Below are 17,762 nucleotides of genomic sequence, written 5' to 3' on the forward strand. Positions count from 1 at the left end.
TATAGATAACAATTTTTGAAACAACTCTTCCACAGATATCTTTGCATCTTCTAAGTAAATATTTTTTGCGTTCATCAAATATCCTTCTTCCAAATCAGCTAAAAACATTAACTCAAACATTATAGACATTTCATCTACCGAAGATACCTTCATTATTTGTTGTATATCTTCACTGTTATATATTATGCTTAATGGTACACGATTATATATGCTATATGGGAAAAAACAGTCTTTTTGTAGAATAAATGTCTCATCACTCATAATGTATAAATGTATTTCCCTCAGTGCTTGTACACACTGATTAATTATCTTTTGCATTTTATCATCTCTTACTTTCCCCTTATCTGAATGATAATTTCGTGACAACTTTATCAACTGTTTAATAAGATTTTCGAAATATTTGTTATGTTCTTCTTTGCTTTTTATTTCATTTCTCACTCCACACAAACTTTTATCAAGATAAGTAGCAACCAGTTTGATTCTAATAAATTAAGAGCTTCACCTAAACACATTTCTTTGTTATCAGATTTGTATATTGTCCTGACTAATTTATCAATTCTACTTGTCTCTTTTAATTTCGTGCATGCTTCTTGTTTATCATTAATATACAGACTATAATTATTATAGTCTAAATAATTCTGTATTGTCCCTTTTACTTTGCTCTATTTTTTAAACAAGATTCCAAACATTTTCCTTCCAAGCTTATGGTAATTAAATAATATACAAAGAATAGATTTTCTATTCTCCTTAGTGCTTCCAGTAAAACGCAATCCTTTTCGCCCAATAGAAAAATCCTTTTCTCCGCCCTTTTTTCTTTGTCATTTAATAATCTAGAGGTACCTATGTAAATAAGTATGTATGCCCGAGATGGAATAGGGACAAAAGAGGTTTCTCACTGGGGATTTTGTTTATAGTTTCAATTGGTAAGTGTAACATATTGACCAATAGTAAATTATAATCGAAAATGAGAAGAGGAAAAATGATAGATAAACCAATGAGACTCGCATTCATTCAGGGCTCTTTTCGTGAAAACGCGGAATAGGTATTTAAGTCTACGTCGTTACATGTCTCTTTAATATCTTGGTTATCTTTCAAATTTAGGTAATTATTGAAAAAAGTTGTAAGAGTATAAATTATAGAGAACAAATTTTTAATCTAATTTATGTAATTGATTGTTTAATCTAATATCTGCAATATACGTTACTGGACTGCTACTATAACAGAAACAGTATCTAAAGTATATTACAATCTGCTATGTGAGAACCCTATCTATGTAGAATTATTTATTTGTAGATTATGAATATTTTTTATAATAATATATTCGCCTTAATACTATTTTGCATTAACATCATTAATAAAGTAAAAGTTAATAAGATTCTGTTATATGCATTAAAAGTTTATAATTGAGACGAGGTAATTATCACTAGGGTGGACATATAGAACAAATAACATCATAATTTGTATAAATTGGTCCATAAAAAATTTGAATTGCCCTAATATTTGAAGTCTAATATTTATTTATTACGTGAATTATTGAATGTTCGATTCAATGAAATGAAAATTTTTTATATTATATTTATCTTATCTATCTCTAGGAATTTCTTTGACAACTGATTTTCCCTTCTATGTAATATACAGTGGTGCACACGCTACGGTTAGATATTATTGAACGTGTGAAATCTATCGTCTGCTTTGGGTTTTAAAATCCGTATTCCATTTGAAGTTAAAAAAGCACACAACATGTTTCGACATCTTACGAGGCCTGTTCTTCAAATTACACGAAAAGGTGCGACAATAAATATTAAATTTTTCGTTATTAGGATATTAAGTATACCTTTTCATTTTGATATCCTTACATAATATTGGTTTCTTTTACTTTTATCATTCTTTGCAAATATTCGGCAATTAATACCCTTGAGGAATAATTTGTATATTCTCTTGAAGATTAGAAATTTTTATATTACTTCTTTTTAATCGTAAATTATAATCCTGATCTATTATGAACATTCTGTCTCTAATATTACGTCGTAATTTCATCAACAATATTATAATTTACAGTTAAATTTAAAATTCAGTTTCTGTTTGATTACAAGTTTGAATTAGAAATTAAATTATCTATTATATCATGATAGAATTTAATAGATTATGTTAATACTTTTAACTTCACTTAAAAAATTTTTTATTTAATTATATGATACAAAAAAGAGATAAACGGTTATTAAAATGTAATTTAAGGTGTTCGCCCATCATCATCAGGAACATCTGCCCTTCCTGAACAGTTGAGAAAACCAGCACATTTCGATGAATTACCCGTGCCACAAGGTTGTTGGAAGGAAGCATACAATAAAAATCAAAGAAAGTACAATGCACAATTAGCTTTTGGAGTTACTTTCCTTGTTGCTACTATTGCATTTGTATGTAATAATATAATATCAATACTATCTTAAATTTAATAATATTATTAATTTATAATCTTATTTCAATTTTCAGGGTAGAATCACTGATTTACTCTGGCTCAACTTTTCTGCGCCAACTCCAAAAGAATAATATGTATAAATAATATTTATAGAATATAGTAGATATACGTACAAAATGTTGTAGAACATAACAAATACAGCAACTTGTAATTACTCTATTTCCAAGAATAATACAATACTTTCATGTATAATAAATACAACTTTTAATATTAATTTTTACATATTCTCATACTTCAATCAAATGAAAACAGAACAATGTTTATTTATCTTTTAATAGTACTTTAGTAATATTGTAAAGTCGAGTTATATTAAATAATTTTTTTGTACTTTGTTTTATACAAAAATGAATTTCCTATAAAACATTTATATTATTTGCAGAAATTGAATATCTACAGTTTATTTATAGGAAATTATATTACTTTATTGTTCTAGTACTTTAATCTAAATACTAATGTGAATTATAAAATTTTATTCACTTTACAATTCTGATTTATTAAATTTCTCAATGAGATCGAGCTATCTCAGAGAAAAATTCTAATATATCCTGTATAGTAAATTCAAGTGTTACCATACTATCGGGATAACATCGCTGTATCAATTCCTCTATGTATATGTATTGTGCAATGAATTCACCTTGCATTTCACGCCAAACAACCTAGAATGAAGACATGTATAGTATATAATAATACTACACCAAATTTTCTATTTACTTGTAACAAATTTTCTTCTTCGCATAGATGTTTCTCAACTTTTCTATACAAATTTTCTAAACCCTTTTTAACTTCTCGAGCTGGATATTCCTTCACGACACGTCTGAGTTCTTGTTTACTGAAAGCCATCTGATAACTAACTTCAGACTCTTTAACTCCAGCACCAACTTTGGCTTGCACACCTTCAAAAAATAGCTGTTAACAGAATAAACATTTCAATAATTTTTAAATAAAATACTACAAATAATTTGAGATTTTTAATAAACAAACATTAAGCTTTTCAAGAGGTCTTCCAAAATATTGTGTGACATATGCACGCAAAGCATCTTGGTATTTTTGTTTAGCTTCTTTGCGCTCGTGATCAAGCACAGATATTTTTAATTGCGACAGAAGATCGTATAAATGATGAAAATTTTCTGTAACATAATAACCATTTTATATATAATTATATAACAAGAGAAAACGAGCAAAACAAAAATTTTAATCTTACCCATCTTAATAACTTCTTGCGGAGTTTTATGATGTTCTCTACTATGGATGACAATTGCTTCAAACATTGTACTTACTAATTTAGTGTACCATTTTTCAAGATCAACCTTTCTATCTGAATTTTTGAAAATTTTTTCTGCTGCTTTTGCAAAATGTTCAAAGTTTTCTACGTATGACAATATACCACATTTATTTCTGCGATTGACTTTCGTGTCACATAAAATTGATTGTAGTTGTGTTTTCATAAATTTATCGAAAGACCTTTTAACTTGAATTAAAGCAGAAGCAAATGTCATAGATAAAAAAGAACCAGTATCTTGCGCAGACATAACATGTTGAGACAAACGTACCAAAACATACATGCACCAACTATAAGAATGCCATCAAAAGTTAGCAAATAAATAAAATTAATATGAAAATAATATAAAAAATTCAAACGAACTTACAAACTATCAATTTTGTCTAAGAAGGCAATAAAATTATTTAACTCAGTTTCCAGTGATGGAAATATTGCTGCCATTGTTGCACGCACTTCTTCATTTACTTGTCTTTCTAGTTTTTTACTTGCTGTAGAGGTAACTGATCCAGGACTTGCAGCACCATTACTAACATTATCCGTCTCATCCAATTCACTGCTCTAATACATTCAAAAGAATGCTTAGTTCTTATACATTGCAATTAATCTGTAATAGTAAGCTTTACATACTTTCGATGGGGAGAGAACAGAATCCAGTTGTAGAAATGAAATACAAAAGGCTTGCTCTGCAAGACAAACTGGTTGCATTTGTGAAAGCATACAATCGAGTACTGAATCTAAAAGATTTCCATCTCCTACAGGTGCCCATACTTCACCGCTTAATAAACAAATAGGTGCTGGATTCAATAGATCTTCTGCCTTTTGTCCGCTAGATTTTGATGTATTCGCTTTAAAAAATAGCTTCATGAAAAAACGATACACATCGTTATTATAAACAAACTAATATTTTAATATACCTTGGAGGCGTTTAGAAATAAGTTTATTTCTTGCTTCTTCAAAAAATCGCTTTAAATCTCTTTTATATAATTTACTCATTGTATCTGTATAAACTTTAGTTAATTGTACAAACGCTTTATTGTCTAATGCTCTTAATAATTGCATTAACTCAGTATATGGTTCAAGTTCGTAATGAACTGCTTGATGAGTTGGAAGAATTAAATCTGTTGTTGACATTGACATATCTCCGACATCGTTACCCTATAAAATATTTAACATAGAATAATATAGTTACTTTCAATTAATCAATATTACTCGTTAAAATATATATACCAAATGAATAAAAAGATTATTCAAATGTCTAGCCACAATTATAGAAAATTTCGCCCTATGTTTATCGAGACGTCTTTTTTGTTCAGTCACTGCACTTAATTTATCAAGTCCTGGTGGTAATGGAGCTGTTGTGGCTTTTAAAAGAGCAGCACCTGCTTGACTAAGTTCTTCTTTTTCACCTGGTAGTTCAGCTTCGCTCAAAATACGCTGATGAGTAGGTGAAATATCCAATTGCGACTTGTAAAAACAAAATTTAAAACTGTATATAAGTAAAGTAATTTATCGAATATGATAATATTATATTATCAAATGTTCAAACTGTATATTTACATATTTAATTTAAAAAATAAAGATTAATACTATTATGTATCACTTACAATGACTGTATTTAACTGATCTAACAGAAGTCTTGCATTATTATTGGCTGTATGAATAGCTTGATTTTTTTGACCTACACGAGCCATAACTTCTCTAATTCTACCAAGTGCCTCATCGTAAGCTATAAGACGAGCTTCCACAATAGAAGCCTCAGTTATTGCTGCTTCAATACTATTCATCAATTGAGTTACTCGAGCTTCCGATGCCAAAACTGATTGCACATTTTCCTAAATTCGTTAATATTAAAAAATTTAGATAAATTTTGTCAATTATAATTATTCTTATATATATTAGTAAATTACAATACCAAGTTTCATTTTATCTTGTTTGAATAAAAAAATATAAGTTTACCCCATCGAGAATAGAGAGATCTTTAGAAAGTGTTTCCATAAAAAGTTCTGCATTAGCAACTGCATGTTCACAATTCTCCATCATCTGTTTTAAATCAACAGCTTCTTTTTCAGTAATAGGTTGATAATCTGATGAAATAGGAGATGTAAGAAGTTCTAAAAATATCAAAATATTAATTATATATTATTATATAAAAATATTATTATATACTAAATATATTAATACTAAGTATCAAACAAATATGATTTAAAACGTATATTTTCTTAATACAATTGAAATGAAATAATAAAAATAATTGTATATGATATCTTCAGAAACTATAATATTTACCTGGGGTGAAAGTAATACTATCACTTTCTTTCAAAGAACTAGGATCTATAAGCCATTCTTTAGGAATATTTTTAAATTGTGGTCTTTGAGCTATGCTACAAGAATAAGTATACAAATTGCTCAAAAATGTTCTTCGTTCTTGAGCCGTTGTTACAGACCATTTATATACTTTGTCTATATGTAATTCTATATCCATCGAGTCATTTTTAACTCCATCCACAATTTGAATATCACCTAACGACCATGACTGTTTCTTTTTGAATATGTTTTTATCATTCTTCTTTACTTGATATAAAAGCAAAGACGGCGGTGTATCTGTCGTTGTGGTTAAACAGAGAAAGCTCATTTTCTTTTTTTTATATGCCTTACTGACATAACACACGCTTAACAATTTTTCATCAGCAGGAGTAAACACTTCCCTTTGTAACGTATGTCGTATTGCTGCCATAATTTTAAATATAGTTCTATTTTCTATGCACAATTTAATTGGCAATATTTTATCCTTTTCATTGATTGCTTACTAACTTAAATACATCTATAAAAAAGAAAACAAAATTGATCATTTTTATATAAACTGTTAAAAAGCTATATAACCAAAATACCTTTATGATATAGTAGAGATGTTTAATCTTGACAGATTAATATACCCAAACTTTTGACACATGTTTTCATGTTCCACTTTCGACCATAAATTTAAGTAGGTGTATTCTAATTTTGGCTTATGTTAAATTTTGTTTAAACAAAAAGCTCTTTGACAGTTCTGTCACATTGACATAATACATGTCACTAAAATTTGTACAAGTACATGTACGAAAAAGTCAAACGCATGATCATTACATCTTTCAACAACCAATAACAGTGTGAGTAAAAGCAGGCGGTCATACAAAGTAGACCAATTGGAAATAATCACTACTATGTCGAAACTAAATGTTTGAAGTGTAGTATGTTGTCTATACTGTTGATTATATTGTTGACTATATTATTGAAAAGTTGATTGCACCACAGTACAGGAGTATAAACTTAGATAAATATACATAGTGAAAGGGTAAAAATGGTACTCAATCTCTTGCTCAAATTCCATCCATCACATGATTTAACTCACTTATAATTATAGCCAATAAAATACACGTATTCAATAACCAATCAAATTCATATTCATTTTACATGCCAACTACCCAACTTTATAAGGTATTTATTTATTTCATGGCATTTGAACAATCTATAACATGAGATTCTGTTAGTTAAATTTCAGCATCGCTTTAAGCAGCAATTAAAAATTGTAAAAATTACGACTTCACTTTCGTCTTCAAGTTATTAACGATTAAAATCTACCAATAACGACAAATTCATATAATACATCCCTATGTTCGTATTGACTTATCTCACGGGAACTATATTGCTAAATTATTAGAATGAATGTATTTTTTTTATTTTAATTTTTTATTGTCGTTCAAAATTATCCTTGAAATTTTCTCCCACCTGTTACCAAATAATCTTTGTATCAAAAAATGTTATTAAATGAGTGATGTACACCCCATATTCCCTACATTTATGTAGTTTAATTCAAAAGTTTGTCGGTCCATTGACCCGTGTCTTCTAATAATTCAAATTTAGACTAGAATAATTTATCAAGTAATATATACAAGAAATACAAACATACAATATATAAAAATGCAGAGGAGGAGTTTCTGTCATTTATAACTCAAGAGACCGTTGAGAGCAGCACTGTACTATTCTATTCAGTTTAAACAGCAATTGCGTCATGACAATGTCATAGAATTTTGCACAAAAGTATTGTGCAGAGCACATGTCGTTATTTCAGTATTATTAATATTAAAATTAGTGACATTTGAACATTGTTTAAAAACTAAAGGTAAAGTTTTATCATTTATCCATATTTACCTCAAAGTCCCAATTTATCATAATATCATATGGAATGTATGTTGTTCATTTTTATCAATAACTCAAACAGTGATCAGCGTAATTTATAATTTTGACTTGTAACTCATATAGAAATTAAAATTTTACATAGGAAAGTATGCAAAAAATTGTTTAAAAAATGAAGTATTATGATGGTACAACGCTGAGTAATGCTTTTAAATATTAGTTTTACACCTGTGTAATTCAAAATATTTTTCATTAAGGTTAAATACTTCCGAATATCATTATCGTAACCTTGACCGATGCACGCGCGTACTATTTTAAAATCAATAGAATAGACAACGAATAGGACTAAAATATAGATATTAGAAACACATATATGTGTATAATCCGTGAATATAAATTATTATAAAGTACATATTAATAAATGAAGATAATAAAATATCTGTGATGTAATAAACATGTGCAAAATTAATCCCCAATTTATTATTACTTTATTATGTTTTGTATTTTTTGTAAAACAGTTAGTTTAAAATGAAATTTTTAATATTATACAAAAAGTATAAAAATATTATGCAAAAGTTTTGTAATGCTTAATAAACAATTGAGTAGAATTAAAATAATTTTTCTTCATTGAAACAATACTTTACATGATATTCATAACCATAATTGTTTCTCCACTGTCATTTCTAAATTTATATAAAATCGTGTAGAATTATGAGATTATTAATGAAACATGAAGTTTTTAGTTTGTTAAAATAAAACTAAAAATATAAAGTTTTTATAAATTTGAACATGTTATATTTTATAACAGAAGTGTACATATACATTTGATTATGTAAATTATAATAAGGTTTCTATGTGTTTTTATTGTTTAAATCTTGCAATCAGATATTTTATTTTTACTTTATAGATAAACAATGGATAATACATCACAATGGTTGACCGCAAAATCAATGGAGATCCCAGAGGAGGCCCTCCGGCAAACATTAGAAAATAATCCAGAAACAACTATACAAGAGAAAATATATTCAACTGCAGTAAACAAACCTTTTCTTGTAGCAGGTAATGAATTTATTAAATAGGTACGATAATAGACATTTTTATTTGTACAATTTTTATGTAAATAATAATGTAATAATTGAATTCTTATGTATACAAAGTATATGTCTGATATATTATAATTGTTCTTGTTTTAGGATTAGTTGGATTTGTTGTTGTTGGTGGAATAGGTGCTTATAAATGGAAAACAAGAACAATACCACCTTCATTATTTCTTATACAACTTAGAGTAGCGGCTCAGGGCACTGTACTAGCATGTTTAGCTCTGGGAATGTTAGGACAAATGTATACAGGATATAAAACATATATGGAAAATAAAAACAAAAAATAGAAATATATAAATAAATGTTCCTCTGGCCTTATATAGGATGGCTGGAGGTAGATTACAATTATATATTATTAGAAAAAAATATGCATATTTATGCATATTAACTAGGCTTGAAAAATTTCAAAGTCTCTGTCAAATTACGTGATGGAGAAATGCAACAAATATTATTATTATTTAAATGTGTGTCAAAATATTTTTGTTTTTTGAAATGTATATTTTATTAAAATATTACTTTGCTCGTCATAATTTATTTTCCCTAAAATAAAGTACAAGACAAAATAGTAAGTTTACACTTGTATTGTGTAACAATTAAAGTGTCATTAAGTACCTTGTATTGCAAAGTAACTTAAATGCTATAGTTATTTTTAAATATATTTATTACAAAAATATAGAATGAGTTTTTAATCTGATTAAGTTACATGAAACCTTTACTTTGATTTTTCAGTTATATTAATGTCTTATATGAAATATATTTTGTTTCAAATTAAAACTAGATTACTTCCTATTTATTAAATAATATTAAAATAGGAAACAAAGTTTTTATATGTTTTAAATATTAATGGCCATCGCACGAAATTAAAAAATTAGTGAAACGATTTGTTATTAAGGAGTATCAGTATTATAAAGTATAAAATGAACGTAATTAAATTTGATTATAGTCACCAAATACGCTACATTGGTGTTGGTGGATTATATTGTGACTTATCAAAATACGCAAAGATGGCTGAAGAAACTGACAGGAGTCAATTGCCACCCGGTTGGGAATGTAGATACGATATCAGAAGTGGACGTCCGTATGTAAATTTTTGTAAAATTACTTTTATTTCATTAATTAATCTGACAGTAAAAGAATACTAGTAATAAAAATATTTTTACTATATTGACTCGTGTTATGCAATGATGACTTATTTTATCTCGTCGTTTAGTAATATTTAACAATTCATTATATTGTTGAATAAAACTACAAATTATTCAAAGCATTTATTCATGTGTTTTAAATGATAATTATATAATAATCATTATAGAAAATTTTATACCTAAAAATAATATAAAGTTTGATATGTAAAATAAAATTAAAGTATTTTAATATTTGTCAATTGCTTTCTATATCAATTCGACGGAACGTTTTTCAGATATTTTATAAATCATTTTAATCGAACAACAACATGGGAAGATCCAAGAGTAAGGTATTGGCAGTATTCTCAGTATATACAATCACAAAATACAATGGCACTGAGTTCTGCTACAACTATAACTTCCCAAGATATACCTATGCAGGTCAGTAGAAAATTCCTGCTGTGTATTAAATTATTGTACGAAATTATCTTTAAATGTACACAATCACTTTCATGTATAAACAATATTTAGAAATGTTCAAATTGCACACATGCACATATTTAAAATTTTTTACAATTGCACTCCCAATATATGTGTTTTTATTATATGCACATGCTGCATTTGGATAAAATATAAAATATGATATAATATAATAGACTGGAGGAAATGGAGGTGGTGTACATATAGGTTATGCAGGAACTCACAGAGCTCCTCAAATCTATCCAACACCGTCTCCCTATCTTAATCCACAACTTGCATTTTTACCTCCCAGTCTACAGGTAGGTGACTGATTTGAAATGTATTATTTGATTTGATACATGATTATATGGTAGAATAAAATGCTTATTACATAGTTTCGTATTACTGATTAAAAATATATCTTATGATTTTAAATATTTAATTGTCAAAGAAACTGGTAGTAATTACAATATGTAATTTATATAGGAGCTAAAAACTCCGTTATCGTTGAAATCGGTTAATGCAATCACAAACAGACTTGGAGATATGACGTTAGGATCACCAACACCTATAAAAAATATGGAGACAAGTCTAATGCAAAATTCAGATACTGAGCTACAGGTCGCTAAAATTAATGCTATGTTCCCAACAGTTTCTGACACCCACATTCGACTTCTCTTAAAAAAGTAAGTTTCAAAAGTTAAGAGTTATTGTTATTATAAAATATGTAGTTAATCTTTTCTAAAACTTAATCATCATAATTCCTATACTTTTAAGCGAGGATCATATCATATTAACACTTTTACAATGGGAAATGTAGTTTTACATCATTTCAAATTTTTTAGCTGAATACATCTTATTAAGAAACATATTTTTTCTATATACATTTTTAATATTTAAATTTTTAAAACTTTGAATCACAAATGACTATAAATATCATACTGTGAGATGTAATATTTCTTATATTCATATATCTACAAATAGTCATACGCCATATTCAGCTAAATATTTTGCTTGGCTATTACCTGTCATGAAAGTGTTAATAAATCACACAAAACAGCTTTATTGTGTATTCAGTTATATCTTTATACAGTTATGTATTATTTTTTTTTGTCAATAAGTTTTAAGACTACTGTGCCGAAGTAGTGCTAAGGTGGTAGCTGATGTCTTTCAGATACCATAACAGAGCAGCTTTGGTTGTCAGCGCTCTTCAAGTGGAAAAGAATCCCCTTTGCGCTCCAGGACCATGCACGCCTGTGGGAGTGCATTCAAACTATGCAATACCAAGATGGAGATTACCACTTCACACTATACATGCAGCTCTAACATTGAGTCCACCTAGGGGAGCTCGGCCAGCCCCTAACTCCCCAAAACTGAAACTTAGGTTTTTCCCATTCTTACAATTTCAGTTTCACCCAATATGAATGCTAGATATTGATATTGTATCTTGTGATAGTCACAGAGAAATATATCAGATAGAAAATGAAGCATTTGTTCATTTAAAATATCTGATATATTTTGTACACATGAAACATTCAGTACTGTGTAGTTATAGCATGTATTGATACGCATTGCAGATTAAGTATATAATTGAACAGTTTTTCTATAATTTTAATAAAAAGTTACATATTGTTTATTTTCATCTGCAATACATTAAAATTTGTTGTGTAAGATTTTACAGACAGTGATATTTTGATTATCCTATAAAAGAATGCAAAATTTCATAGTGCAATTAATTTAGTGGACTTTTGTAATGATTTGAGTTGTGCGTATTAAGTAAATTCGTATCACGTAGTTTTGAAGAATATAATACTCTTAAACAGGCCAATTAAACTTTACCCACACTTTTTATTTTTTTTTTGCTGCTTTATTGTTTCTTACATATAATTTTGATTTAATTTTGATTTCATTACAGTATGCGTGATTTAGAACTCATTTTTCATTTCAGTTTCTTCCTGGTTTACAATACAACACATATTGGATAGTGTAAGATTTACACAGATCATAGATAGGTTGGTTTCAGTTTTATATCATCAGTGTATTTTCTGTTCAATTTTTAGAGGTCAAATGAAGCTTATGTTTATTTATTAACACATTATTTCATTCTAAGAAATTTTACAACAATAAATGAGTTTCTCAAAGTATATACATTCAGATTCACATATCAAATTTTTTCAATGATTCTGAATAAATTTTAAATATTTCAATACTAAAATTTTAAGTGAGAAAATTTTCAAACAAAAACATATATGCAATAAAAAACTCATTTATTTAACAGACATATGATTCAAGCATGATAGTATGTGCACGGTAGTATTATAATTTAAACTATCTATAAATAATATTATCATTTCAGTATTTTGAAAATTTCAGTATGTTTAAGTTATCTGTAGTAAGTATACAATGACTTCTTTGATGTGAAACTGTTGAAATGTTAATCACATGTGTATTAATATCATATAAAGGATTGTTCTTAGTATTTTATATAATAGATTTTTCAATAATTGACCATATATCTGTTTTGATTCATTTATTATATACATTGTAAATTGTGTAATATTTCATCTTGTATTGTAGATTTTGGCTGTACTTGTATTTGTCGGCTGATCGAATAATTATAATATTTAATACATTAAAAATGTATCTACAGGTACCTGAAAAATGTATTCCCCAAAGTGGAGGAGACTATGTTGCTTGACATTCTGGAACTAAGTGATAATAATGTTCAGAAAGCTTCAGAAAAATTAATCGATTTAGGCTATGAAAAACGAAACCCTACAGGACCTAAATCATTAGCAAGAAAGAAAGAAGAAGAAGAACAAGTAATGTATTAAATTTTTGTTTTTGTTTTTATATCATTTCTATAATAATTTTAATTAATTTCAAATTATCTTCTTACAGGCAAGGAACAAACAAGCCGTGCCCACTCCTCCTCCACGAATGAAAAGTTTAGAAGAGAAAAATAAAAGTACATTCCTTGATGTCTTAAAATACTAGTGTTAATATATTATTAATCATAAAATTTTAATTTTTCAGTGAAAGCTCGTTTAATGGAGAAATATAAGTCAGTACCAGAAAGAGTAATAATGCTTGCTATGGATAGTGTTGATTATGATGAGGAAAGAGCTATACATATATTAGATATCATGGTTATGGAAGAAGCCACAAGACCTCCATGTACATCTAGCAGTGAAAGGTAAATTAAAATTTAGAGAAACACAAGATGTCCTGTGACGTGTGAGAATCACTTTAGCAATAAGGTCAGCGTATCAAAAGAATAAAAAATGTTCATATAAACACGTATTCCATTTAACTTTGTTTACGAGTTATAGCGAGTTTTGTGTTACAATAATTTTTTTGATAGACAAAAGTGGTTTATTTAATTCTATTCATCCAATGTTATTTATGGAATACAATTTCTTAGATTGCTTTGAATTGATTGATTCAAGAATTGAACAAAATTTCCAACAAATCTGGATATATAAAGAAAGGTGTACAGATAGAAATAGAATTTGTTAAAAATTAAAATCATTACAACTCCAAAACAATATCAAATAAGGCATATGTTTATGTGAATTTTTTTATTCATTTGATGTACATTTAATTATATATTATTACTTTGTGAGCTATCCATAGTATAATGGTTTCCTATTTACATTTTGGTATATTAATAATTTCAAATATTTTAAAAATTAAAGCACTGGCTTTACATGGATAATGGATTGGAAAATGTTTTAATTTTATGTAATGTATATTGTAAAAAGTTTATCATGAAAGTAACATTTTTTCCAAATAGTTATTTTCCAACTACTTTTGATTATCTTTTTATGTTGTGTACATGTGATGAGTTATACATTAAATATGTGCAAAAATTTATAGTAATAGAAGTGATGAAAAAGAAGATAGTCCACCTGTAACTGAAGCTATAAAACTGACTGCATCACCAATTAAGAAAATTGTTAAGGATCCAGAAATAGAAAAATCTAAACGGTATAAAAATAAAATAGAAATACCAAAGTAAGCACATTTTCATATGATGAATACATTTCTATATTAATATATTGTTAACTCAAATAAATAAATTTAAACACACAATATATAACTAAATTTCCAGAGTTTCTCGGGGAACTAGTACTAGAGAAGACAATGAATATAAATCTCCATATTTAACAAAACCTACCGGACCAAATTCTGATTTATTAAAAGGAGCTAATAATGATTTGCTTCTGTAAGTTTGAAAATTTTTTTTTTGCAATAAATTTCGATATATCATTGTGAGTTTATAAATATTATATTTTTATTACAATTTTGTAGTCCCGATTATGCACCATGGTCAGGGCCAGATCCAAATTTGTTGACAAGTGAAGCATTTACTAAAACAATAGTACGTGGACATGATCCAAATTTGGTTTCTGGAAGTTTTTATACTCCTAAAGGCCCAAATCCACAATTACGGAAAGGTCCGTTACGAGGGTTAACTCAAGGTTCCATTTATTCTCAAAGGAATGCAATGAATACAGAATGTCGTGGTAAATGAAACATATGTAATTGTTTATTTCTTAATTTTTATGTTAGTTAAAACAAAAAAATAATTATATTTGAGTTTTATGTAATTTGTGTTTTTGTTGTCTAATTCATGCGTACAGATATAGAAGCAATTTCTTAAGCATAAAAAATAGTTGATTATTTTTAATAAATTGAAAAATTAATTTGTTAATTCTTGATATGTTATATAAGTAAGCATTTTATCAAATTAATGTAACTTTGTGTGAATTTTATTTTTCATTTGTTGCTCGTATTGTTACTATAATTAAATTGAATAATTGCTGTTCAGTTTTTTAAATATTTAAATACATCTTTTGTTATACTATTACGTTTGCTATAAAGCATTTATTTACGTATATTGTGTTTAAGGAAAAGATATTTGGCAAAATGATATGGATAAAGTAGTAGATAAATTACAAAAAAATGTGCAAAGAAGTGTTCAAATTTACTTACAGTCTCATATACACTTTAAGTAATTGAAAAAGTATATCACTTTATCGTAGACTATTATATGTTATCAATTCGAGAGTATCTTAATGCTTCCATTTGTGACATATCTTGTGAGTATTGATAAGTGTGTCCAAATTTCTACATGTTCACAAATAATTTAAAAAAAAACGTTTAACTGTTTATTAAATCATATATATATATTTGAATACAGGATTATTGATAAACTTCTTTGCCAAATGTAAATTAAATGTCTAATTGTTTTAATGCAATGTAACATAATTGTAGTTGTAACAGTGACAGTAATGAATTCTGTATCAGTATTAACGCTAATTTTAGAATCTGTGGTACGATGTATTTGTTTCTTAAATTATATTAAAATTTAAATCATTGTCTTGTCTTAAGGAAATGAAGTGTTGAAATATATTAGAACCAATTAAAAAGTTAAAATGTTTTTTAGTGTAACTTCATGTGTAAGGATATTCTAATTTAAGCATGTTTTATGTTTCAACATGTTTGTAACTATACATATTAAACATCACGTATATTATAACTTTGTTAGAATGTTCACTTATTTGACTTGATGCATTTACAAGACACAACAGAAGAATATGTTTATTTACAAAAATATAATATTACAAAAGTTTTTTATAATTCATATTTCAACACTGTTACAATCCTTAAGATTATAATTTCGTTTACGAATAACCGAATTTATAATTAATAGTATATATATCTAGGTTTTCATATATGTATTATACGTATTCAAAATGATGTACACGTGAAAAGAAGTTTGATTATGCAAAAAATATTTGAAGAACTATTACTTTTTATAAATTGTATGGATTTTTAATTGTAGTAAGTAGAAACAGTACGAATACAAATTTGCATATCCATGATGCAAACTCCCAGTTGATTGTTGCATACGATATAGGCCATAACCAAAATAGGGTTTCTAATCATAAACTAAACAAGGAAAAAAACTTAATATTTATATGTGCTATAGTTAAATCAATGTACAAAAATATTTTCATAGCTTAATCCAGAATAATCCTGCCTTTGAAAAACCTAATATGTGAATAAAAATTAATAACAGACAGGCTGTGGCTGAAATATTAGTTGAGAGCTATTTTTATAGCTTTTGGATTCTTAAAAAAACTAGAAGGGATAAAATACTCTATTTTGACTATATTTTAAGTATTGCCTGGTATTAAATGCAGAAGGTTAACATTAAATGGAATGAATGAATACTTCGATTAGATTATCACTGTAATTTAGTATTCCAATGTAAAACATTCTCTCAATTGTTTAAATATACAATGGTTTAAAATTTGTCTATGGGATGTATTGCTATGGAGTGACAAATAGTCAATATATAAATTTGCCAAATTTGTTTCTATTGAAACTCTTCCATCCAGAGCCTTTTTCTAAAATACTATTTTACAATGATATAATAAGAAGAAAAATTTTGTCACCATTCTTTTCATATCATATAAAAAATTAATTAGATGATATAGAAGGTTGTGTCTAATGAATGTTAGTAAAATTTTGCTGCCATTAAAATAATAAATGTATTTTACCATACAAAATTTGTTGATCCAAAATGGATTTTCTGTTATATTAGTAACATAAGATATTTCATTGTATATTCAAATAATAATGTTAAATATTAACGATGTTACCCTATTTCATAATTAAGATTTCAAGTTCCAAGCAATTTCTCTCACATACACATTATTTTATTTACAGAAATACAACTATTTTTAACAGATTTTACGCAATATAAATATATAAAAGGAAATCTATATATTTAGATATTTTACTAATTATTTCTTATTTTATATGGTCATGGTAATATTGTCGGAAAGTCTGTATTTACCCTGACTCTAGGGTATATTTTTAGGTCAAACACTTATAACATTCAGAATTGCTTAAATTAAATAATGGATATACTTAAAAATGAATTGGAACAATCCACAATTAGCAGTATAAACACGATGTAAATGCAAATGGTGTATACTAAATATGACAGTGATACAAAAATTGTATTTCATTGTATTTACACATATCTGTACAATAAAGACATCCATAACCATTTTTTGTGTGCAATAATTTATTATTGAAATTCAATAGATATAGTATAAGATTCTTCACAGATATTA

At 26.9% G+C, this 17,762-nt stretch overlaps 4 protein-coding genes across 8 annotated transcripts; 3 read left to right on the forward strand and 1 right to left on the reverse strand.

Annotated features, from left to right (window-relative positions):
• The first annotated feature begins 1,281 nt into the window (after positions 1-1,281).
• Positions 1,282-2,690, forward strand: COX7B (Cytochrome c oxidase subunit 7B). Its single transcript, XM_031988218.2, has 4 exons — positions 1,282-1,413; positions 1,596-1,786; positions 2,236-2,414; positions 2,491-2,690. The coding sequence occupies exons 2-4, from the start codon at positions 1,741-1,743 to the stop codon at positions 2,545-2,547; spliced, it is 282 nt and encodes a 93-aa protein (XP_031844078.1). The 5' UTR covers positions 1,282-1,413; positions 1,596-1,740; the 3' UTR covers positions 2,548-2,690.
• Sec3 (exocyst complex component Sec3) lies at positions 2,491-7,007 on the reverse strand. The gene is made up of 12 exons (XM_031988184.2): positions 6,644-7,007; positions 6,042-6,576; positions 5,712-5,866; positions 5,360-5,587; positions 4,983-5,219; positions 4,670-4,910; positions 4,383-4,600; positions 4,123-4,313; positions 3,678-4,045; positions 3,458-3,603; positions 3,188-3,382; positions 2,491-3,132 (listed from the first exon to the last, which is right to left on the reverse strand). Exons 2-12 carry the CDS (start codon positions 6,487-6,489, stop codon positions 2,980-2,982), a joined length of 2,580 nt encoding a protein of 859 aa, XP_031844044.1. The 5' UTR covers positions 6,490-6,576; positions 6,644-7,007; the 3' UTR covers positions 2,491-2,979.
• A 112-nt stretch (positions 7,008-7,119) lies between these two features.
• Positions 7,120-9,543, forward strand: LOC116431992 (HIG1 domain family member 1C-like). 3 transcript variants are annotated; one of them, XM_076364877.1, is made up of 3 exons: positions 7,120-7,229; positions 8,836-8,987; positions 9,122-9,543. In XM_076364877.1, exons 2-3 carry the CDS (start codon positions 8,843-8,845, stop codon positions 9,313-9,315), a joined length of 339 nt encoding a protein of 112 aa, XP_076220992.1. In that variant the 5' UTR covers positions 7,120-7,229; positions 8,836-8,842; the 3' UTR covers positions 9,316-9,543. The 3 variants fall into 3 exon arrangements, with proteins under 3 accessions (XP_076220992.1, XP_031844075.1, XP_031844076.1); XM_031988215.2 differs by lacking the exon at positions 7,120-7,229 and adding an exon at positions 7,739-7,914; XM_031988216.2 differs by lacking the exon at positions 7,120-7,229 and adding an exon at positions 8,180-8,335.
• A 303-nt stretch (positions 9,544-9,846) lies between these two features.
• On the forward strand, positions 9,847-17,697 carry LOC116431985 (uncharacterized). Of its 3 annotated transcripts, XM_031988197.2 has the most exons (11): positions 9,847-10,106; positions 10,446-10,590; positions 10,806-10,928; positions 11,095-11,294; positions 11,783-11,992; positions 13,259-13,430; positions 13,510-13,576; positions 13,645-13,804; positions 14,488-14,625; positions 14,723-14,836; positions 14,923-17,697. In XM_031988197.2, exons 1-11 carry the CDS (start codon positions 9,946-9,948, stop codon positions 15,143-15,145), a joined length of 1,713 nt encoding a protein of 570 aa, XP_031844057.2. In that variant the 5' UTR covers positions 9,847-9,945; the 3' UTR covers positions 15,146-17,697. The 3 variants fall into 3 exon arrangements, with proteins under 3 accessions (XP_031844057.2, XP_031844059.2, XP_031844058.2); XM_031988199.2 differs by lacking the exon at positions 11,783-11,992 and having other exon boundaries at positions 9,852-10,106; XM_031988198.2 differs by lacking the exon at positions 10,806-10,928 and having other exon boundaries at positions 9,854-10,106.
• The last annotated feature ends 65 nt before the right edge of the window (positions 17,698-17,762 follow it).

The sequence above is a fragment of the Nomia melanderi genome, chromosome 2 (assembly GCF_051020985.1).
Source record: "Nomia melanderi isolate GNS246 chromosome 2, iyNomMela1, whole genome shotgun sequence".
NCBI classification, from domain to species: domain Eukaryota; kingdom Metazoa; phylum Arthropoda; class Insecta; order Hymenoptera; family Halictidae; genus Nomia; species Nomia melanderi.